Raw genomic sequence first — 22,702 nt, 5'->3', positions numbered from 1 at the left:
TGCTACGAGCTCTACTGCCACAAGCCACTGAGGCTCGAACTCACAACCTTCCAAATCCAAATAGAAGTACAACCCGAATACCATTAGACCACATAGTCTTAGTAAAAAGATAAAATACATTAATTGTTGAATTTTGAATGTTTTTTTTTTTGTTTAAAATAATAAAGAAAGTTTGAACTAGCAGTTCAAATTGGATCCGAAACTATGAACCGACGGTTCAAAATCAAACTAAATCGCAGTTATATATACTTATACGTGACAATCAGAATAAATGCGAAAAAAGAACATACACTATTTGTAAATATTATAATTCTAATTTTAAGCTAATGCCTAATACTAGTAGTTGTTCCGATTCGAACATCCGGTTCACTGTTCAGGATTCAATTTTTTCAGTTCACGATTTTAATAAATTGAAATCGAAATATTGAATTCTGGTTCTGAATCATAACAGAAAAATTTCAATTTGATTGCTATAGTGTCCGGTTCAGTTCGAACCGAACCGTTGTCAATTGTCATCCCTACGTATAAGCACTAATTTATTGAAGAAGAAAAATAAATAAAAATATTTATTTTAAGGGTAGAAATGTCAATTTAATATATCATGGGAGAAAACTGCCACTTTTATAATAATTGAGGGGATACATAAATAATTCAGGGAAAAAAAGTGCTATAAGCATATAATTTAGGGAGAAAAATGTCATTTTTTCATATAATCAATGAGTAACATTTAACATTTTTTGGTTAGACGTATTCATAATTTTTTTTAGGTGACGGGAGAAGTCACTATTGGATGACATGTCTTGAATAAAGATTGCTTACTGGTTCAATAGACAATTTAAGAGATCAAGGTTCGAACATCGACGGAAGAGTGGGAATTATGCCCTGAATCATTAAGTCACCTTTATTTACATCATCTAAAATGTTGTGTTCAGGTGCGGGGATCCTTGGAATTTTTGGAGTTGTAGATTCAACATGTTGAGAGAAGATAGATAGTTACTTATAATAAATTATAAATCATATAAAGCAACAAGCTGTGAGTTGTGAAAAGCAGGAAGCAAAATACTTTCCTTGCGGCGTGGTGTTAACTAAATACAGGAGTGTTTGTCCAACTGAACCACCACTTCTGAGTTCTGAGTTGTTATTAATTTGGCGAAATTGTTCGGAGAATCTGGTCGGAGAAATCGGGACGACCATGAATCGGCGGAACGACCCCAATCCTTTTGACGAAGAAGAGCAAGAAGTCAATCCATTTTCGGTAACCGCCTTTTTGTTTTTCCTGCAATTTCTGTTTTCTAGAATTGCTTTAGATCTGCTGCACTTGATTCAATGCTTTCTGGATGGGTTGTGGGATCTGGATCTGGGAAGTTGAACTAGAGAACAGTGTTGTTTGATCTCTTGAGCTATTTCTGGAATATCTTTGCTCCTTTTTCCTTTCTTCCCATCCCACCCCAGTTCGTGCCCAATTACAACCTTTGAGTTGCCAAATTTAAGCCTAACTGCCCAAGTTTTAGTAATTTATGCGAAATATACAGGATTGTTTACATTGTCAATGTCCCCTCTTACATATATGATATGTATATTTTTAAATATTAAAAGGGAATTAAAGTACAATGTTCTTCACTGTAGATACGTCTATTTCTTGTAGCATCTGGTAATGTGGTATCTAGAATGTTCTTTGCTTTCTTGTTTCTTGTGCCCTGGTTGCTGCATTCAAACTGTCTATTTTATTTGCAGAATGGCAGCACTGCTGCAGGATCAAAATCACGCATTCCTCAAATGGTAGCTAATACTCTTGGTTTTGGCCAAAAGCATGATGCTACTGTTGATATACCGTTGGATTCAATGAATGTAATTTAACACTTACCAATCATTTAGTTTTATTTATTTACTTTTATCTTATTTATATGAACACATCTAAAATTCTGACTGTGATGTCTTTGTATTTGTGCTTTAGGATCCAAAGAAGAAAGAGAGGGAACTGGCGAATTGGGAAGCCGATTTGAAAAGGAGGGAAAGGGTCTGTTCTGAGTTGTATTCATGTTATCTCTTGGATAGGGATTTTCAATACTTTTATTGTTAATATCAAATCTGTTATGTGTTTTGTTCATTAAGTGTGAATAACATGCTTTGCAAGAAGTAAAATGCTTTTGGGAGACTATAATTTCAGCTTTTAGTATTCCACATTCTTATATTCTGCAGTAGTGTAACCTTTTAAGAAAAACTAAAAAATAAAAATTAATGCATTACTATAAGGTTTAATATGTACTTGAGATTTAGGTATTTGTAACTTTTCATGTTATGAGAAACTTCTACTTTTGCAGGACATCAAACGCAGAGAAGATGCTGTTACTAGTGGTAAGCTGCAAGATATTTAACCGTGTTGGTTTATTTATTTATTTATCTTTGGCACTACACGGATTGATATTTTATTTTATTTCTTCATTATAGCTGGTGTGCCTGTCAATGATAAGAACTGGCCTCCCTTTTTGCCAATTATACACCATGATATAGCCAATGAAATACCAGCTCATTCTCAGAGGATGCAGTATTTGGCATTTGCTAGTTGGTTGGGTATGCACCTTCTCCTTCTGGTTTTCAAATTTTTAAGGTTTTGTTTTCGGAATTTCAGCTGTAAATGAGAAAAAAACTGAATAAGGATGGAGTTAAGGTTTGAGAAATTAGGCTCTTTGGTTTTGGATATTGGGCCCATGGCTGTTGATGGGCTTTTGTGGGTTCTGAAATTGGCTGTGGTTCTTCAGAATATTGTAATGGCTTGTTCTTGTACTTGGGTTGCACCCCCTTGATGCTTTCTAAAAATTTTTACTTGTAAAAATGGAAAAACTTATTCAGTAAAAATTAGTTGATATCCCGACTCCCGAGTCATATAATTATGCTTTCGGGGTACCTATTAGGTCTACTACAGACAAAACTGTATTACAATCTATTCTTCAAAAAGAATATCCAGTAGAGGTTCCAATGTGAGTCATTGAAGTTCATGATTCATTTCAACAGTGGGTGGGAAACACTGTAGCATTGCTTTCAGAGTTTTACTAAAGCTTTTTGATATTGTAATGCAATTCACTTCCTTTACACATGCCCTAGTGCACTTTTAAGCAGACCCTTTTAATTGATGTGCGCAGGACACTATTCAAATTATTTTCAGGGGATAACTACTATAACCAGAAGCACTTTGCTATTCCCAAAGTATGATTGATCAAGATGACAAATTTTGTGCCTTAATTCTTCTGCAAATTATAATGTTCCATTGAAGTATACTGTATACATTTGCCATGATTAGCTTATGTTACTGACCTTTTAGTGGTGGTACCTTTTATTGCCATTAAGGAGACCTGGGTATCTGAAGTCCTATAGACACTTTTTCTCAATGCATGGATGCCAATTTGACACTCAAACAATATCTATGCAGGCATTGTTCTTTGCCTTACATTCAATATCATTGCGGTGATTGTTTGTTGGATAAAGGGTGGAGGTGAGTTCTCTTCTACCTACTTGTTCATGGTATCTGTTCTTCCTGAGGGGTGTTTCCCAGATAAAACATGGGTTGAATTTCATTCTGAGTTGTGATGTTTGATTGTGTAGGTGTCAAAATCTTTTTCCTCGCTGTAATATATGCCTTACTTGGGTGCCCCTTATCCTATGTTTTGTGGTATAGGCCCCTCTATAATGCAATGAGGTATCTAAATATCTTATACTTTTATGGCATCACAATCAAGTCAAACACTCCCCTCCCCATATCCCTGATAGGGCTTTCCGACTGTTGTAAAAATAACAGCTGATTCTACGTGGCCTACTTTGCAGGACTGACAGTGCACTCAAATTTGGTTGGTTTTTTCTGTTCTACATGGTATGTTGTGTTGTCAAGCAATCGACACTTGTATTTATATATTTAGTACATTTTCAATTATATGTTTTAGCTGTCACTAAATTTATTTATATATTATTCATATGCAGCTTCATATTGGATTTTGCATATTTGCTGCCATTGCTCCTCCCGTTGTCTTTCATGGAAAATCATTAACGTGAGTCTTGCCTTTGTTTCTGCTTTCTGTATTAAATAAGCTAGTTTTAAGAGAGTATGTTATAGTTCTCTGAGAGCTGTGGCACACTTTTAGGAACAATGTTTTCAGGTATTTGGACTAGTTGTCTCTTCTCCCTTTATGTTACCTCAATACCTCGAGCAATTCTAGTGCTTGAAACTAATATAACCTTTTCAAATACTGTTTCATGAGTGATGGAACCCCTTGGTTGCCAGCCTTCAACATAGACAGGCATCACTGTGGTCTGTGGGGCTTGTGGGCTATTAGATATGAAATACACTTCAAAATTGTAGTCAATTATAATGTGTCTTTAGCAAGTATAGCTCCTTTAATCTAACAATTTACATTATCTTTACTGATCCCAGGGGCATCCTTGCTGCAATTGATGTATTCTCTGACCATGTTCTTGTTGGGGTGAGTTAAGAATTAGTCGATCTGCACTACATTTTTTTTTTTGTATACGGTGGAGTAATTGCTTAGATATGTATTTTACTGCATCCTTCATTCATGATGTGCTACATGAATATATATTTATATATATATATATATATATATATATATATATATATATATATATATATATATATATATATATATATATATATATATATATATATATTTTGTTTAGCCGAAATCTCAAATGGCCATTTTGCTTACTTACAGATCTTCTATTTGGTTGGGTTCGGCTTATTCTGCTTAGAATCATTGCTAAGTTTGTCGGTGCTGCAGGTCAGTGACTATTGAATTGATATTTTCCAGTCTCTGTATAACATCAGTAGTTTGTGAGATTCAGTTGTGTTAACTATTATCTGCTTCATTCTGATGCTCATAAAATATAGTATTTGTTGACAATATCATTTAATGCCCTTCCCGTTAACTCCATAAATGAAACATTAAACAATAAGAATGTTCATACAAGCTTGCCTCCAGATATTCTGAACCAATGAATTATTTGTTTCTGCTAATATGAAAACCCGAGGGTGGGAAGGGGGTAACACAATAGTTCTCAGGTCCTTCTGTCCTTCACTAAAGAAGGTCATTTAACACGATTACAGTATCATTTTTCTCCTCCGGCTTGTCTAAACATTACATTGGTACTTCATTTTGCAGAGAGTTTACATGCACTTCCGAGGGAATAAGTGATATTAAAACTGTCGTTCCAATGATCATCCAGAGAATGTTTATGGAAACATTTTTCCATGCTGCCCGATTATAGAGTTGTTTATTAGCTGCCTTGGGTTAGGTTGAGGTGAAAATGACTGGATTCTTATATTTATTTGTAACTTTGTAATGTTTATTAGTGGTAGGCTTTATATGTGCTTCCTTTGTTGACCAAGATATTTCATAAGCACCAATATTTTCTCTAGTTTCTTGTGCAATTCTCGTACTACATAAATGCCATCCCAAGCATTGGAATACAATTCCTAAAGTCTATTCTTTCAGCGAACAAAACAATAGAATACAATTACTGTTTTATTCTCTATGGAATAACATTTGTATTCCCTCAAAATTTATTCCGTAAACCAAACGTGTTGTCAATGATTTGGTGAGATATGTAATGTGGCAACTGGGAATGCAACCAACCGACACTCACTCCTCTTTCTCGCTATTAGTAAATAGGAATATGTTGTCTTAGGTATCAAGTTAACAACCTCAATTTTGGTACGACCTCATTCAATTCTCTCCTTAAAACTATGCCCACTTGACACAAGAAAGTGCCACTCATATTTCTATGGTCATTTCTTAAATTACTTTGTCATATACTCATATATACATATATTACTACTACAAGATGCAATGTTCGAATCCTACTAAAGACCCAGAAAAAGGATAAGAATTTGATCTTGTTGTAAATATTAGTATACAAATACTTGAGACAGATCGATTTACCTCTTCCACTAGCTTTTAACACAAAAGTTGTGACTTTTGAGGAGCTTTTAAGTTTGGAATTCAAACATATATATTAGCACTACAACATCATCTTCTGTCATTAGTTGTCAAACACTTTCATTTTTTTTTCTTTCTATAAATTCAGTTATTAAAATTTTAAAATGAATATTATTGTCATACACACAAGTAACTGTCTAATAAATAATAAATTAGATATTTATATGGGAACTTATATCCTATCAGTTAGTAGCAATGCTGATTAAAACATGATCACATTTGTGTAACATTGAAATACTTTTCAATACTACCTAAATGTATTTGACACAATTAGAAATCATTATTTCGAATAATATCATGTACAATCATATCGTATAGTGAATTAATTTACTGTTTGTTTTGTTTTGTTATTTTTTTTCTTAAAATTTATTTAGAGAACATTTTATGCTCATTTGTTTTTAATATGTTACTACTATCATTAATCTATTAATAGTTATAATTATTCTACATTTTTCATTGTCTTGAAAAAAAGGTACTAAAGTACAAAAGCAATCTCCAAAATTCCACAATATATATACAAGGTCCATATTCCCTCCATTCCTCATCTTCTAAAGACCATCATCCTGCTGCCACGTGGAAAATAATATCCAAAACTACAAGAATGTCCACCAGGCTTTCCATTTTTCATATTTATCACAAACTCCATACCCTCACTCAATATATATATATATATATATAATGTTCACGGAATATTTTTTTTTTCCAAGTTAGTCAGAGAATTGACTTAGTAATCACAATATTTCAAGTCTGATTTTTGTTTATTAACTTTTTTAATTTGAATTAATTAACTATGGCAACTTATTAAAGCTGATTTACCTACTTAGGGTTTTTTGCTGTTAAGATTACAAGACAAACTTCACTCAATATGCACATTCGGATAGTGATTATGGAATTTCTATAAATGAAAGAATAATATTTTTTTTCTTTAATTTATGGTGAGTATGACCACCACACACATTTACAATAATGTCCTTGTCCACCTCCATTGCACCGGAGAAGAATTGTCCAAAACCAGGGGTATGGCAGTCACCAGAAAAACAGCAAACAGTGGCTCTCATCACTTTTCTATCCAAATTCCAAATAAACTCTTGCCATATGATTTCTCTAACCTCAGCCATAAACCACTTTCTTAGCTCTTAGCTCTTATTCATGTCATCAGCTTAAGCCACTTATATCCACACCTTCCATTATTATCTGCCATTTCTCTCTGAACATTTTCCCAGAAGAGAAAGAACAATGGCAGTTTGCACAGTGTACACTGTTCAATCCCTCCACTCAACATGTTCAATCTCCACGCCCACCAAAACCCACTTCCAAAGACAGGTTTTTGTCTACAAAAAGAGCGCTAGGAAGGTGGGAATTTCGTGCGCCGCCGCCGGGGGCGACGGCAAGACGGTGGTGATAGGCCTGGCGGCGGACTCGGGGTGCGGGAAGAGCACGTTCATGCGGCGGCTGACCAGCGTGTTCGGCGGCGCGGCGGAGCCGCCCAAGGGCGGAAACCCGGACTCCAACACGCTCATCAGCGACATGACCACCGTGATATGCTTAGACGACTACCATTCTCTTGACAGGACCGGGAGGAAGGAGAAAGGAGTGACGGCTCTTGACCCCAGAGCTAACGATTTTGATCTCATGTATGAACAGGTTAAAGCTTTGAAGGAAGGTAAAGCCGTTGATAAGCCTATTTATAATCACGTTACTGGCCTTCTTGATCCCCCTGAGCTTACCAAACCCCCCAAGATTCTTGTCATTGAAGGATTGCACCCCATGTAAGTTTTCCCGCTATCTGAAAGTGCGCTCTAAATGTTACCTGTTATTAAACGAAAGTTCGTGCGTTTGAGTGACTGATACAGTATAAAGAAATAAAGTTGCGTTTTCACTACTAATTATAATTTTTAGTAAGTGATAAGTGCGATCTGACCATGCATCTTCCGCGCATACATGCACATATATGATTAAGTATTTATAGATATCACCTCACTTTTACATACACATGCAAGGACTAACTGGATCATTGAGGAGAAATGTATTTTTTTTATCGTTAATTTTAAGGATACAATTGATAAGAGATATGTGGATATCTATGATCTATCCTTGAATCTTAATTGTATGGTTGAGGAATTAAGATTGCCCAGTGTCATCGATCTTCTTCTGGGCCCATTCCTGTCTCTATCAACTATATCTTCCCTTTTTCCTTCTTTTATTTTTGGATTTTATTTTAATTAACTAGTATTTTCTATGGCCAAGCACCTTGTGTTCGAGTCTCAGTGGAGGCGGTGTTGACTTTGTGTACTTCAACAGCTTGAGAAAATATAAATGAACAGACATATACTACAATGTAATAGAATCAGTAGCTTTCAAAAAACTAATATTTTCTATGCGCGATGTGTAAAAATTGATGTACAAACTTATTTTCTAAACAGAGGTGGATCCATAAATTCTTTCTAGTGGGAGTGCAAAATAAAAATATTTATAATAAAATATAAAATTGTTGAAATAAATTTAAATAATCTCTATTAATTAATATGATATTCATAAATACTTAGTAAACTTTCTTTTAAAATATTTTTCGTAATTGAATTAAAAACATATTTCGTAGCAATTAATTAATCACTTTAAATAAGTTTTATCATATACATTATAAATTTCATAATTAATATACAATTAGAATTATGAATAAGTCTCACAAATCACAATTTTAATTTTAATGAGAAGATAAAATTAAAATATAATAATATATTCAAAGTGTGTTAGAGAGATATATACATATATTTAATGTGTATAAGGAAATATAAAATATAATTAAAATGTGATGAGTTATCCGAATGCATATAATGTATATTATATAATCTTTTATAAGTTCCAAAATCATATTCAAGACCAAATATTTATAATAATATTTATTACATTATTATAATAAAATATGTAAATAATATATATTTTTTATTATTATATATTATTGTTAGGGGCATATTGATTTTTATATTCATAATTTTTTACCATTCCAAATCCAACCAAATAATGAAATCTATACTTTCAGTAATTTCTTTTTCACCAACCAAACAATGGATTCAACAATTTATTTTTTATGGAATTTCAATTTCATTTCTCTTCCACTATTTTCAGCGGGCTGTAAATTGATGGTCAAAATAATAAGGGAATCTGCATTTTGTGTTCCTCCAATTATACTGGTGGTAAAGACTTAGTCTCTAAGTTATATGGGTGACTATCTTTTAACCCTTAAGTTATGTGCGAAGTGGCGATTTTAATTATTGAGGGACTAAAATTGCCACTTTGTGCATATTAAAGATGATTACATATATAACTCAGAGACTAAGTTCGTAACTTCGTATAACTGGAAGGATAAAAAATGCAATTTTCTCAAATAATAAATTGAAATGTGCAATAGATTAATTAAAGTAAAAGTGTGGCAACTGGCCTGGGGTGACAAATTGACAATTTTATGAATGGATATATATAGGTATGATGCTCGTGTGAGAGAGCTCTTGGACTTCAGTATCTACTTGGATATCAGCAATGAAGTTAAGTTTGCATGGAAAATCCAGGTATATATATATATTTGTTCAATATAATCTGTCATATATCCTGCTTTTTCTTTCTTGAAAACAACAACAATTACTATGGTTTCCCAAGACCCTTTTGGATCTGAATTAGGTTTCTTGAATCTGCAGAGAGATATGGCTGAAAGAGGGCACAGCCTTGAGAGCATCAAAGCCAGCATAGAGGCCAGGAAGCCAGACTTTGATGCCTACATTGGTGTGTATATATATGCATTTTTCTTTTCTGTGTTGTAACCCTTTCTGGATCGAGTCATAATGCACATGGGTCAAACTAACACCGGGATATCTGCCTGTGCAGACCCGCAGAAACAATATGCAGATGCGGTTATAGAGGTGCTGCCGACGCAGTTGATTCCAGATGACAATGAGGGCAAGGTGTTGAGAGTGAGGTTGATAATGAAAGAAGGGGTGAAGCATTTCAGCCCGGTTTACCTCTTTGATGAAGGGTCTACTATCTCATGGATCCCTTGCGGGCGAAAGCTGACCTGTTCTTACCCCGGGATCAAGTTCACCTATGGACCCGACACATACTTTGGCCATGAGGTATATATGTTCGCATTGCTCTGATACCATCAAATTATTAACTGCTCTGATACCAAATTGAATCATGTGTCCCGTCCATACACACAAACAAACAGGTGTCTGTGCTGGAGATGGACGGGCAGTTTGACAGACTAGATGAGCTGATCTATGTTGAGAGCCATTTGAGCAGCCTCTCCACCAAATTCTATGGTGAAGTGACACAGCAAATGCTGAAGCACGCCGACTTCCCGGGGAGCAACAATGGAACAGGCTTCTTCCAGACCATTGTTGGGTTGAAGATCAGGGATCTGTATGAGCAGATCGTTGCCACCCGGGCTGCAGCTCCAGTGGAAGCCAAGGCCTAAAAAAATTCGCCCAAATTCATTACTCTTTCCCTTTCTCATCACTTCTCTGTGGTTTTCACTTTTCATTTAGGTTTTCTTTCTCATCTTTCATGTAATTCCACTTGAGAGAGAGTTAGGTGATATGATATGATATGATCCCCCATAAATGAGAAACAGTCCATGTGTATTTACTTCCAGCTGCCTCTCAAAGATAGATAAGCAAAAGAAAAACAAAAAAAAATGGTGAAGCCATGCATGAATCTACATCATATATCTTCACTGGAAAATACTATAACTTAGGAGAATTAAGCACATATAACTATATAAGCATTCCATATGATCTGATAGCCTTTATATAGGAACACATAAACAGAAACAGATATACCCATACTTAAAATGCTAGATTATGGGATTTATGGCATAATTAAGATAATCCCAGAACTGGAAACAAACATGCATATATGGTCCCTTCTATATTTTGGAAGTCATTAAGAGGGTCCTAAGCTCCTTTCTCAGAATCTTTCCTTGAGCAGATTTTGGTATTGATTTTGTAAAGTAGACTCTTCTAACCTTCTTGTATGGTGCAACCTGCAATTAATCACAGAAAGTGTAAAGATCCTTTAATGGTGAAAGAATCTGGATGGAGATTCAGATCAAAGAATGAAGAAAGAGTGACCTGTTTGGCTACAAAATCAATCACAGCTGCCTGGGATAGTTCACTGCCTTCTGTCTTCACCACAAAAGCCACAGGAATCTCTCCAACTTCTTCATTGCTGGCTCTGCACAATAATGCAACATATAAATAAGCTACAGAAGAGGAAACCCACAGTCCCTATCTGAAAGTCTGCACCAGGTAAATCCTGGTTTGTGGTCCTAGCCGGCGAAAGAATACTAAGAGATAAATCAGCTTAGATTGTCCATAGCTGACTGACTCAATCCAAGAAGGCTAATTTGCTTGCTTTCTTGATCTTGTGAACTAAAACTTTCTTTTATATTTTGGTGTTGTTGAATTGTAAAAAGAAAAGAAATTGGGAAGTCAAACAAGGGATTGAGCATACGAGGTAACTGCAGCGTCTGTAATATGTGGATGAGACATCAAGACTGATTCTAAATCAGCAGGAGCAATCTGCAAATTAAGGAGAAAGGTTATTCTTAACAACACAATTGACTAAGACCTTGCAATCTAGTGGGATCAGTATGCGAACGAGCCCCCCTATCTAATGCGTGGGCAATCTTATTCACTGATCTAGAAATATACCGAATAGACAATGTTTCAACTTATGAACTTCTACTATAATTCACTTGTTTAACAACTTTTATCACCACCTATATATTTATCCACTCGCACTCTTATCTACGAATCTACCAACTACTATGATTACATTCATTATCCCTTTTTTTTCTTATTTTTCCATCATTATCTATTTTCTTCATTCCCTATATTGCTGATTTGTCAATTTATAGAGCATGGTGTCTTGAGATACCTAACTTTTATCTCTGAATATTTATTTGTAATTTGGCACCAAAGAAGCGTGAGAAGATTTGGAATTGTAAATAGAAAATTGGGAAAATAGTGTTATTATTATTTAATTGGTAAACCCAGAGTTTCTACTGTACACAGTGACTAATCTCCTCGTTGGATTGTAAGCACCTCTCTTAAATGGTACAACTGGGGAAAATAGTATATATATATATATATATATATATATATATATATATATATATATATATATATTTATTTATTTATTTATTTATTTATTAGTGACAAAAGAAACAATCAACCACTGATGATGTGCACGAAATAAATTTCACATTGTATAATAAGGGACGTTATGCCATGGAACCGTGTTCACCATTCATGGTGAACACGGTTTCAACGGTGTTAGTACACCGTTATCTTTTTTTTTTTTTTCTTAATTAATTGCGTGACTTTTCTTCTTTATTTTCACATTTTGCGGTTTCACTTTAATTTGAGGTGAACAAAGATTTCGGACATTCATAAATTATGAATTCATGCCTGCACATTCACTTTGGAACCATGCCTACACATTCCCGTCCGAAATCACGGACATTCATAAATTATGAATCCATGCCTGCACATTCACTTTGGAACCATGCCTACACATTCACTTTGGAACCATGAGATTATGAATTTTCTGTTATAAGATTATGAATTTTCTGTTATGAGATTATGAATTTTCTGTTATGCGATTATGAATTTTCTGTTATGAGATTATGAATTTTCATTACATTCATAATTTCGAACATTCATAAATTATGAATTCATGCCTGCACATTCACTTTGGAACGATGCCTACATATTCCCGTCCGAAATCACGGACATTCATAAATTATGAATCCATGCCTGCACATTCACTTTGGAACCATGCCTACACATTCACTTTGGAACCATGAGATTATGAATTTATGTTATAAGATTATGAATTTTCTGTTATGAGATTATGAATTTTCAGTTGTGAGATTATGAATTTTCTGTTATGCGATTATGAATTTTCTGTTATGCGATTATGAATTTTCATAAAATTCATAATCTCATAACAGAAAATTCATAATTTGATCAAACGCGCGCCGTTAACTCCACATCCGCAATTTTTTTTTTTTTTTGCCTAAAAACGACGTCGTTTTGCCTTGTGTTCACCATTCTCGGTGAACACGATTCCATGGCATAATTTGCGGTATAATAAATCATATAAAAAAGGTTAACCACACTAGAATATATATTAGGAACACCGCGTTAGTACTTGTTACAACTAAATCATTATTTCAAATAGTAAAAAAAATGTGACAATAATTAATTCATTTTCTCTTTCTCAATTAATATCCTATGACCCACTTTTTAATTACTGTATTATTTGAAACGGTGATTTGTCAAATTATAAGGCATGGTGTCCTGAGATACCTAACTTTATTTTTCAATATTTATTTGTAATTTGGAACCAAAGAAAAGTGAAAAAGATTTGGAATTATTGTAAATAGAAAATTGGTAAAATAATGTTCATGAATTATAAAAAAAACAACATTTTTCGTCCCGTATTTATATGCATATATAGTACCTGGAAACCTTTGTATTTGATCATCTCTTTTAACCTGTCATGCACGTACAGATACCCATCTTCATCAAAATACACAATGTCTCCGGTATGGAGCCACCCATCTTCATCTACTGCATTCTTGGAAGCCTCACCATTATTCAAGTACCCTGCAAATATATAAAGTTTGTGTTGAGTATCATATATATATATATATATATATATATATATATATATATATATATATATATATATATATAATAGAATTAAGTTCCAGGTGCATGTTTTCCACTCATGCGGTTGTACAGTACTGAGTAATGTGCATGAGACTTGTGCTTAAGGATCGGAATTGAGGTGCGTGAATGTGTATTTTTGTGCTTAACCGACACTGGAAGTCCATCTGGGCCTGATCCCTTCCCTCTCTCTCTCTCTCTCTATATATATATATATATATATATATACAAATTCACTTCTATAGTAATGATTATACCATGTCATCATATTTCTTATATTTTTACAATATCAGCCTAATTTCTCAAACAGTTCCTAATTGTATTATTGAGATGTGGGACTGAGTCTTTAATGTCTTATTATTATAACTTATCAACCAGCTGAGTTTGTCTTATTATTATAACTTATCAACCAGCTTGTTGTGGGGCTGGCAGATCAGACAATGAATGAAATTATGAATAGTTGGGGATGGGATGGGAGTACCTTTCATGATACCAGGACCGCGCAGCCATAGCTCCCCCATGGAGTTTGGAGGCAAGGATGAACCACTGCTCCAATCTACCACTCTAGCTTCCATGTTGGGAGCCAGAAGTCCCACAGAAGTGTGGTTACGAAGCTTTGCAGTGTTGAAACCTCTTGTTCCAACTGCACTGGACTCTGTCATGCCATAACCCTGCATGGATAGATAGATCCACAACTCTTTATCATCACTCACTACTGGAAATTATGGAATTTCTGATCACCAAAAGTGGTCGAAACAAGGCTTTTGACCTGATTTAAGATCATTTTCAGATGGTTGGAAATTATATAATTTTCAGCGGTGACTGTCTTAACCCAGCCAAGTTAGTCAGACTGTCTTGTTTATTTGTAATCACAATGCTACAAATTTGACTTCAAGGGCCTTCTTGATTCGAATGGTAACCTAATCTGGTTTATCTATTGTAATCTAGAGTCACAATATATGATTTACTCCGACCAGTTTAAATATATACCTGAATGAAATCAATGTGGGGGAATGTGTGAACAAAGTCTTGAATGGAAGTTATGCTGACCGGAGCTGCTCCACAAGAAACCTGTTTCAGGCTCTTCAGACGACTGCAATTAGCAGCGCCGCCGACAGCCGCCTTTGCTTTTCTTGTCAAAGCAACCAACAATGGCGGCGCCATGGGGAAATGGGTGACTCCATATCTATCTATGGCTCTCACCGCATCGTCGATATCGTATTTCCTCATCACCACAACGGTGGAACCCAACGACAACAACCCCACCACGAAAAGCGACAGCCCATACACGTGAAACATCGGCACAACATCCAAGTACACGTTCGCCGTCGCCGGATACTCGTACTGCGAAGCTTCAAACCTCACGAAGAGCGCCACCGTAGCTATGAAGTTGGCGTGCGTGAGCGCCACCGCTTTGCAGCCGCCCGTCGTGCCCGACGAAAACAGTATGGCGGCGGTGTCTTGCTGGTTGATTCTCGGGATCGGAGCCAGTTTTTTTGGGTCACTAGAGATTAATAACTTGCCAAACTCATCAAGATTTAAACTTTCCGGCAACCCAATAACCGGAATACCCAATAATGCAGAACCCAGATTTTGAACTCGATCAGGAGTGGCAAACGCGAGGCGGACATTACAGTCGAAAGCTTGCTTCTTTATCTCGGCCAAAGTGCTGAGAGGATTCATGGTGGCCGCCACTGCGCCCACGCTTAAAAGGCCGAGGAAGATGACCGGGAAATAAATGGAATTGGGCAGCAAAAGCAAGGCCACATCGCCTTGCGAAACGCCCATGCGGTGGAGAGCGGCGGCCGTGGAGTTGACGAGAGAGTGGAACTCCGGGTAGGAAAGTGAAAACCCAGATTGGGAATCCACCAGAGCAGACACGCCGCCATGATTGTGTGAGAAAATGAAGGAAACGACGTCGAGGAATGGGTGGGATGGGAGTTGTACAGAAGGGTGTAAGCTTCTGTATATTCCTGTTTCTGCAGAGTACCAATATGGGGTGCCGTTACTTTCTGAATTTCGGGTTTTGGAGATGTTTTTGTCAACATGGGTTTTCGCGAAAGTTGTCGCCATTGGTTTATTTGAGATGGACTGGCAATGCAGTGACTGATCAATCCCCGTTTAATAAAAACCGAAGGCCTTATTTTTGTATGTGTTATCTATAAAACTCTCTTGTGATGGTAGCTGATAAAAAATTACAAAAGATAAATTAATTTAGGTTGTTTATAACTGACTGTCTCAAATTAAAAAGGCTGATAAACAGCTAACATGCTCTTATATCTTTGAAATAATATATGTGATTTAACAAAAGTTGTGGCCATTGATTTATTGGAGATGGGCTGGCAATAATGCAGTGACTGGTCGTTCCCATTTAATTGAAACCAAACCTTAACTGTTGTTTGTGTATATCATTAGAATATAATAGAAGTTGGTTATTTGTCCAAATATATATCCAATTTGTTTCATGCATTCTTCTACATTTGTACCATACACAGCTTATTAGTTATTAGTGTTTGGTAAACATCTTATCATCCGATCCAATTTTGTTAATTTAATTAATTTTACTAGTTTAGCATGACTATACCATTACCATAAATGTTAATTAAGTAAATGGTTGTATGACTTAATTAACCTAGCTTAGTTGACAAATAGTGATTGTATTAATGGATATATAGTGAATGCTATTATAGTTTTGACAAGTGAATTATTGTATTAACAATTTTATAATTTGTAGGGGTTGGAGATTCGACATTTTGAGAGAAGAAGGATGTAGAAACTGAGAACGTCGCGAAGAAATTAAATTTCGTGTATTGGCTTTGATACAAATGAGCAAAGAGTAGTGGGAAATTAAACTCACACTGCATATTTGCATGCATGCATCTTTATTCACCATTTGATAGCGGCTATATATATAGGCAATACATAAACACAAACATACAATAAAGCATGCAGCAATATAATAGATCAGATGAGCGACTAATAAACTGATCACTAACACTAGCTACAAGTTCCTATAATATAATACATAGGAAACAACACAGCAATAATGCCACAAGACTATATATGATCGACAACCTTAGCTTATTAATAACATTCAACAGATATATATGCAAGAATTGAACTTAAGAAAATGTTACATTATATTATAATATTCAAACTAGCTTAGCTGCTAATAAAACAACCATGCATGCATGCATAATGAGGCTGCTAATTAAGCTAGTTGGATGAGTCCTGGAGAAAGATCAGAGGTGTATCTGTGTACATAATTATATTTTGGAAGTGATGAGGAGATTCCTAAGCTCCTTCCTAAGAATCTTCCCTGATGCAGACTTAGGTATTGATTTTGTAAAGTAGACTCTCCTAACCTTCTTGTATGGCGCAACCTGCAATATTATAATATAATCACAGAAAGTGTTAATGGTGAAAGAACTTAATTGGGCTGGGGATTGGATGTGATTAAAGAAATTAAATTAATTAAAGAATGAAGAAAGGTAGAGTAGTGACCTGTTTGGCTACAAAATCAATCACATTTGCCTGGGATAGGGATACTTCACTGCCTTTCTTCTTCACCACAAATGCCACCGGAATCTCTCCAACTTCTTCACTCTGGGCTCTGTTACAATGCCACATATCAGTAAATTAAAACCCCTTTAATTTGCTTACTTAATTTCTTCTTCTTGTGAAATAAATCTTCATTTTTATATTTACAAATTAAAGAAATGGATCGGGATAGGAATTAGGATATGATGAAACTTAACGTACGAGGTTACTGCAGCGTCAACAATGTCTGGGTGACTCATCAACACTGCTTCTAAATCAGCTGGAGCAATCTGCAAATTAAAGGACAAATGCATGTTCTTCTCATAAGTTTACATACAATTTTTTCACTTATACTTCTTGATTTTTATTTTTATTTTTTTGTTTTCGAAAAACAAGAAACATTACTTCATTCAATAATGTCCAAAGACAAAACAAACACAAAGAAAGGGAGGAGGAGCGCCCTGCCACTCCAAAACGCCTGACATAGATCAGAACACCCTAGTTAAGACATGAGTAACCCGACTGACAAATTGAATGGTTAATTAAATTTTGAAAAGACTTCATAAGTGATCTAATATCGTCTTCAAGGCTTCAACAATTGAGCCCAAAGAACCAACCCCTGCTGACCCTTGAACCGCACGCACCTCTTGCTGAGCATCCATCCCAACCACTACACCCTCTCAACCCAACTCCTTTAGTCAACTCAAAGCCTCCAAATATTGGTACGGTGTTGGACTTAGTGCTTGACTTTAAATTTCTTATAATCTTATTATTGTTAGTCATTTTCAGGAGTTTTCCACCCAAACATTTCTTGAAACAAGCATTTGCACTAATAATAGTGAAAAACTATAGGTGAAAATGTGACAAAAGTCAAAAGACAAAAAATGATAAAAACTCTTAAAAAAAGATTATTGTTGAGGTAATATGATCAATGGATCAAAGCCCAATATGCCCAAAGATAAATTTTTGTATTTAGGTCCGACTGGATCTTAAATAATGATGTTATTTTCATATATTGGACCGGCAATATGATAGGTAGGTATTGAAATTTTGTTTTTTGTTAGGTGCGCTGCAAAGGACCACCATATGTACGGGCTGATGCATGCATGCAAGCAAGCTTGGATTTTCATCTTATCCTCAAAAAAATTGGAGTATGTGCTCCAACTCAACTAAAAGCTTAAGTTGATAGTTGGATTTTGGGCTCCAAACAACACATGGATTATAATTGCATCCTCAAAAAAATTGAAGCATGTGCTCCATGTCAACTAAAAGCTTATGTTATATTATATGCTCAACAAAGAAAGAGTACCTGGAAGCCTTTGTATTTGATCATCTCTTTTAGCCTGTCATGCACGTACAAATACCCATCTTCATCAAAATGCACAATGTCTCCGGTATGCAGCCACCCATCATCGTCTACTGCATTCTTCGAAGCCTCGCCATTGTTCAAGTACCCTGCAATTATATTTTTTTTATTTATGCACCAAAATATATATTTGGAGCCACTGCAGTTAACTTAGACTATTTATCAGTGAAATACTCTCTCACTATTTTCAAAAGTAGTCGCATTCTCACATCACAATATAATAAAATAACTAATTAATAATAAAGTATAAAAAGACAGTGGCATGGCAACTTGCGTCCGTCTTTTTTTTGTACTTTACAAGCTTGCAATACACCTAAGAAAAAAAAAATAAAATTATTTTTCCACTTATTTATCCAAACTGTGTAACCCCATCTTTAATTTTCAAGGATATATAGGGTCAGCCTTAATTTGCATGCATTGGTAATTTTCAAGGATATATACATACAAATATTATATATGGGGTGGGAGAGGGGTGAGGAGGGCACCTGCCCCTCCCCCCCCGGCTCCGTCTCTATGTGTCGGGGATTATTGTATGGACCATGATTCACATAGTTTTGTAGATCATATTATCAAATAATGTACATTCAGTACACAAATAATGTATTTTTAATATATTAAAAATATACATTGTATTCGGAGATTTACATTATTTGAGTATCGAAAGTACATTATTTTGTATAATGTATATTCAGTACACAGATAATGTACTTTTAATACATCAAAAATGTATTTTTTGTTATGGTCCACACAATAACTCGTCGTGGGACTGAACTGATGGATACCCCTAAGTTGTGTACCCAGTTAGGGGCATGCACAAACACTCGGGCTTGCAACCTATCCGAGAGACGACTGGAATTTCAAATTCGGGCACGGGTACAAGCGCAAGTGGCCTTCGTTTTTAAGCATGTAGAACTTGTTTTACAGTTGCATTGGCCCAGGCCGGGTGACAGGGACCACGCGCGGAGTATTATTACCATTATTATTAATTCATCAACTAACGAATTGAAGCAGCTTGCGTACGTTGTGGGACTGGCAGTGAATGCAAATTAAATTAAAGATAAAGACGACGATGAAGAATATATGAATGGATCGGATAATAATGGGGCCGGGATGGGTGTAAGTACCTTTCATGATAGCAGGGCCGCGTAGCCATAGCTCGCCCATGGAGGTGGGAGGCAAGGATGAACCACCTCCACCGCTGCTCAAATCTACGACTCTAGCTTCCATGTTGGGAGCCAGGAGTCCCACAGATGTATAGTTTCGAAGCTTTGCAGTGTTGAAACCTCGTGTTCCAACTGCAGTAGACTCTGTCATGCCATAACCCTGCAGGTCACCCATCATATATATATATATATATATATATATATATATAAAAGTGTTAATCAATAATAATAAGATAATTACATTTATTTAAATCTAGCTCGTTGTTCTCAACAATGACCCTAAATTCAGTATTCTTCCAAAAGGCTGAACCCTAATCCCTAAGGGTCCCATACTCCGACCCTATTGGGAGGATGTAAATCATGGTAACTCAAAACCACATAGGCTAGGCCGGTGCTCACTGCCCATAAGGAACCCCCTCACTTTGAGAGGTAGCTCTCACACTGTCGCTAGTGAGATTCGATCCATGGTCATTCTTCCAAAGTTTCAACTCTGTGACCAGTTGAGTTGTCCATGGGGGTCTAAATCCAGTATTCTGTTTGGTCTGGATGTGAGGCCGCGAGGTTAAGGATCTAACCTTTGGGAACAATAAAGTGTTCATTAATTAATTGGTATTTATTTTATGGATTCTTACCTGAATGAAATCAATGTGGGGGAAAGTTCGAACGAAGTTTTGAATGCATGTAATGCTGATCGGAGCTGCTCCAGAGGAAACCTGTTTCAAACTCTTCAGACCACACTTATCAGCCTTTGCTTTTCTTGTCAAAGCAACCAACAATGGCGGCGCCACCGGAAAATGGGTAACTCCGTATCTATCAATGGCTCTCACCACCTCATCAACCTCGTACTTTCTCACCACCACCACAGTGGAACCCAACGACAACAGCCCCATCACGAAAAGAGACAGCCCGTACACATGATACATGGGCAAAACATCCAAGTACACGTTCGCCGTCGCCGGATACTCGTACTGCGAAGCTTCAAACCTCACGAACAGCTCCACCATAGCTATGAAGTTGGCGTGGGTGAGCGCCACGGCCTTGCAGCCACCCGTCGTGCCGGACGAGAACAGTACGGCCGCCGTGTCTTGTTGCCGGATTCTCGGGGTCGGAGCCAATTTTGGGTCACTGGAAATCAACTTGCGAAACGGCGAATCAAGATTTAAACTTTCCGGTAACCCGATAACGGGAATACCTAATGTAGAACCCAGATTTTGAACTCGATCAGGAGTGGCGAACGCGAGGCGTACATTACAGTCGAAAGATTGCTTCTTTATCTCCGACAAAGTGCTGAGAGGATTCATGGTGGCCGCGACTGCGCCGACGCTTAAAAGGCCGAGGAAGATGACGGGGAAATAAATGGAATTGGGGAGCAAAATCAAGGCCACATCCCCTTGGGAAACGCCCATTCGGTGGAGACCGGCGGCCATGGAGTTGACGAGAGAGCGCAACTCCGGGTAGGAAATTGAAAACCCAGACTGGGAATCCACGAGAGCAGACAGGCCGCCATGGTTGCGTGAGAGAATGAAGGAAACAACGTCGAGAAATGGGTCGGAAGGGAGGTGTACAGAAGGGTGTTTGCTTCTGTATATTCCTGTTTCAGAACTGTAAAAGCAGCTTCTTCTTCCTTTTTCTGCTGCCGAATTTCGGATTTTGGAGATGTTTTCGTGAATATTGATGGGTTCTGGAGCCCTGGAATCAACATGGATTTTCGCACAAGTGTTCGCCATTGATTCCTAGCTTGGAGACGCTACTAGTTCTCACAATGCAATTACGTTTAATTTTACGTCCTCCACTATATTGAAAAGGAAGGCCTAAACTCGCCCACAAAATAGCCCGACTTACCTAACGAAATAGGCAAATTATTGGTGGACCTGAGTCCAAAAATATACCATTATACACTAAATGTTCACAATTTTTATATACAAAATGTTCATAATTCAAATTGTGAACATTCAGTTTGTAAATTGTAAACGTTCAGTATATAAATTGTGTACTTTGACTAGCAAGGTGGATCCAAGTCCATGACATAACTGTTGAACAAAATAATAATGGATGAATAAATTAGATAACTCAACGATTCATTAAATTCTAAGTTTAAATTATCCGACTATTAAGGTCTCACACTCTAACTCGACAAGATGAATATAGATGACTAGCAGGTTGGAAGATTAGTGCCTAATACTTTCCACAAGGATAATTCTAACATTATACTTTTCTAACACTCAATTGAATTACCGTGTGCGCAAGTAGAAGGCTTAAACTTCTCTTGTGTGTGAAAGTCTGTATACATCACTATTAGGTATAGAATATAATAGAAGGGTATTTTTAGTATTTATCCAAATTTCCAATTCTTTTCTTTTTCCTTTATTTCTTTCTTTTTTCTTTTTCCTACTCTACCCAGCAAACTAATCTAAATTTAGTACAAATTCACATGTAGAAGTCTTATAAACCTAAAGAAAGTCTAAATGTCTAATCCTAAAAAGTTTTCGAACTTTTTTTTTTTGGGTGCATTTGAGGCAGGAACCCCTCCCCCCCCCCCCCCCTCGCCTAATCCAAAAAAAATTCCAACTTTACGTACACATCCAATAACCAAATCTCCCATCTTGATAAAAAAGAAAAAAGAAATTCCAGCTATACTTATAGTCAAGCCACTTGGTTATTGGATTTGTCATGTGTTTATATTCGAGCCCACATTATAGTCACCACCTTCTTCTGCATGTCTCCGTTTCCTCAATAAACACATGAGAAAGCCAAGGAGGATGCCATTTTAATTTCCAGCTCCACGGTCTGCATGGTGATGAATAGGTGATACCCAATTGTTTTACCACGGACCAGTTCATATTGCATTGTGAACTTGATACAAAAATTCTGTACCTTCCGTTAATCTACAGTTAACCG

The 22,702-nt window shown here is 36.3% G+C and overlaps 3 protein-coding genes across 4 annotated transcripts; 2 read left to right on the top strand and 1 right to left on the bottom strand.

Annotated features, from left to right (window-relative positions):
- The first annotated feature begins 1,038 nt into the window (after nt 1-1,038).
- On the top strand, nt 1,039-5,424 carry LOC109149105 (secretory carrier-associated membrane protein 4). Its single transcript, XM_019296750.1, has 12 exons — nt 1,039-1,255; nt 1,735-1,848; nt 1,955-2,017; nt 2,322-2,355; nt 2,449-2,571; nt 3,428-3,490; nt 3,601-3,694; nt 3,820-3,865; nt 3,973-4,040; nt 4,424-4,472; nt 4,722-4,787; nt 5,169-5,424. The coding sequence occupies exons 1-12, from the start codon at nt 1,193-1,195 to the stop codon at nt 5,199-5,201; spliced, it is 816 nt and encodes a 271-aa protein (XP_019152295.1). The 5' UTR covers nt 1,039-1,192; the 3' UTR covers nt 5,202-5,424.
- A 1,649-nt stretch (nt 5,425-7,073) lies between these two features.
- Nucleotides 7,074-10,649, top strand: LOC109149531 (phosphoribulokinase, chloroplastic). The gene is made up of 5 exons (XM_019297339.1): nt 7,074-7,774; nt 9,487-9,571; nt 9,698-9,782; nt 9,885-10,129; nt 10,225-10,649. The coding sequence occupies exons 1-5, from the start codon at nt 7,242-7,244 to the stop codon at nt 10,471-10,473; spliced, it is 1,197 nt and encodes a 398-aa protein (XP_019152884.1). The 5' UTR covers nt 7,074-7,241; the 3' UTR covers nt 10,474-10,649.
- Nucleotides 10,650-10,673: 24 nt separating this feature from the next.
- Nucleotides 10,674-21,582, bottom strand: LOC109149529 (4-coumarate--CoA ligase-like 6). 2 transcript variants are annotated; one of them, XM_019297335.1, is made up of 7 exons: nt 21,469-21,582; nt 14,726-15,775; nt 14,217-14,406; nt 13,527-13,672; nt 11,511-11,578; nt 11,129-11,231; nt 10,674-11,040 (listed from the first exon to the last, which is right to left on the bottom strand). In XM_019297335.1, exons 1-7 carry the CDS (start codon nt 21,529-21,531, stop codon nt 10,924-10,926), a joined length of 1,737 nt encoding a protein of 578 aa, XP_019152880.1. In that variant the 5' UTR covers nt 21,532-21,582; the 3' UTR covers nt 10,674-10,923. The 2 variants fall into 2 exon arrangements, with proteins under 2 accessions (XP_019152880.1, XP_019152882.1); XM_019297337.1 differs by lacking the exons at nt 10,674-11,040; nt 11,129-11,231; nt 11,511-11,578; ... (1 more) ...; nt 14,217-14,406; nt 14,726-15,775 and adding exons at nt 16,765-17,118; nt 17,240-17,348; nt 17,498-17,565; nt 18,585-18,730; nt 19,766-19,964 and having other exon boundaries at nt 20,437-21,582.
- Nucleotides 21,583-22,702: the final 1,120 nt, after the last annotated feature.

This window comes from Ipomoea nil, unplaced genomic scaffold, assembly GCF_001879475.1.
Source record: "Ipomoea nil cultivar Tokyo-kokei standard unplaced genomic scaffold, Asagao_1.1 scaffold2159, whole genome shotgun sequence".
Classification (NCBI taxonomy): Eukaryota; Viridiplantae; Streptophyta; class Magnoliopsida; order Solanales; family Convolvulaceae; genus Ipomoea; species Ipomoea nil.
Note: the sequence above shows the minus strand (reverse complement) of the source record. Positions and strands in the feature narration are given on the sequence as shown.

Bases quoted from the DNA above. Each gene is read 5' to 3' on its own strand.
- LOC109149105 (XM_019296750.1), top strand. From the start codon at position 1,193: ATGAATCGGCGGAACGACCCCAATCCTTTTGACGAAGAAGAGCAAGAA. The intron at 3,695-3,819 runs GTATCTAAATAT...CCTACTTTGCAG, and splicing joins CCCCTCTATAATGCAATGAG to GACTGACAGTGCACTCAAAT. The intron at 3,866-3,972 runs GTATGTTGTGTT...ATTCATATGCAG, and splicing joins GGTTTTTTCTGTTCTACATG to CTTCATATTGGATTTTGCAT.
- LOC109149529 (XM_019297335.1), bottom strand. From the start codon at position 21,531: ATGGCGAACACTTGTGCGAAAATCCATGTTGATTCCAGGGCTCCAGAA. The intron at 15,776-21,468 runs GAAAACATCTCC...ACCCATGTTGAC, and splicing joins CAGAACCCATCAATATTCAC to AAAAACATCTCCAAAACCCG. The intron at 13,673-14,216 runs GTACTCCCATCC...ATATATTTGCAG, and splicing joins CGGTCCTGGTATCATGAAAG to GGTACTTGAATAATGGTGAG.
- LOC109149531 (XM_019297339.1), top strand. From the start codon at position 7,242: ATGGCAGTTTGCACAGTGTACACTGTTCAATCCCTCCACTCAACATGT. The intron at 9,572-9,697 runs GTATATATATAT...TTGAATCTGCAG, and splicing joins AGTTTGCATGGAAAATCCAG to AGAGATATGGCTGAAAGAGG. The intron at 10,130-10,224 runs GTATATATGTTC...ACAAACAAACAG, and splicing joins ACACATACTTTGGCCATGAG to GTGTCTGTGCTGGAGATGGA.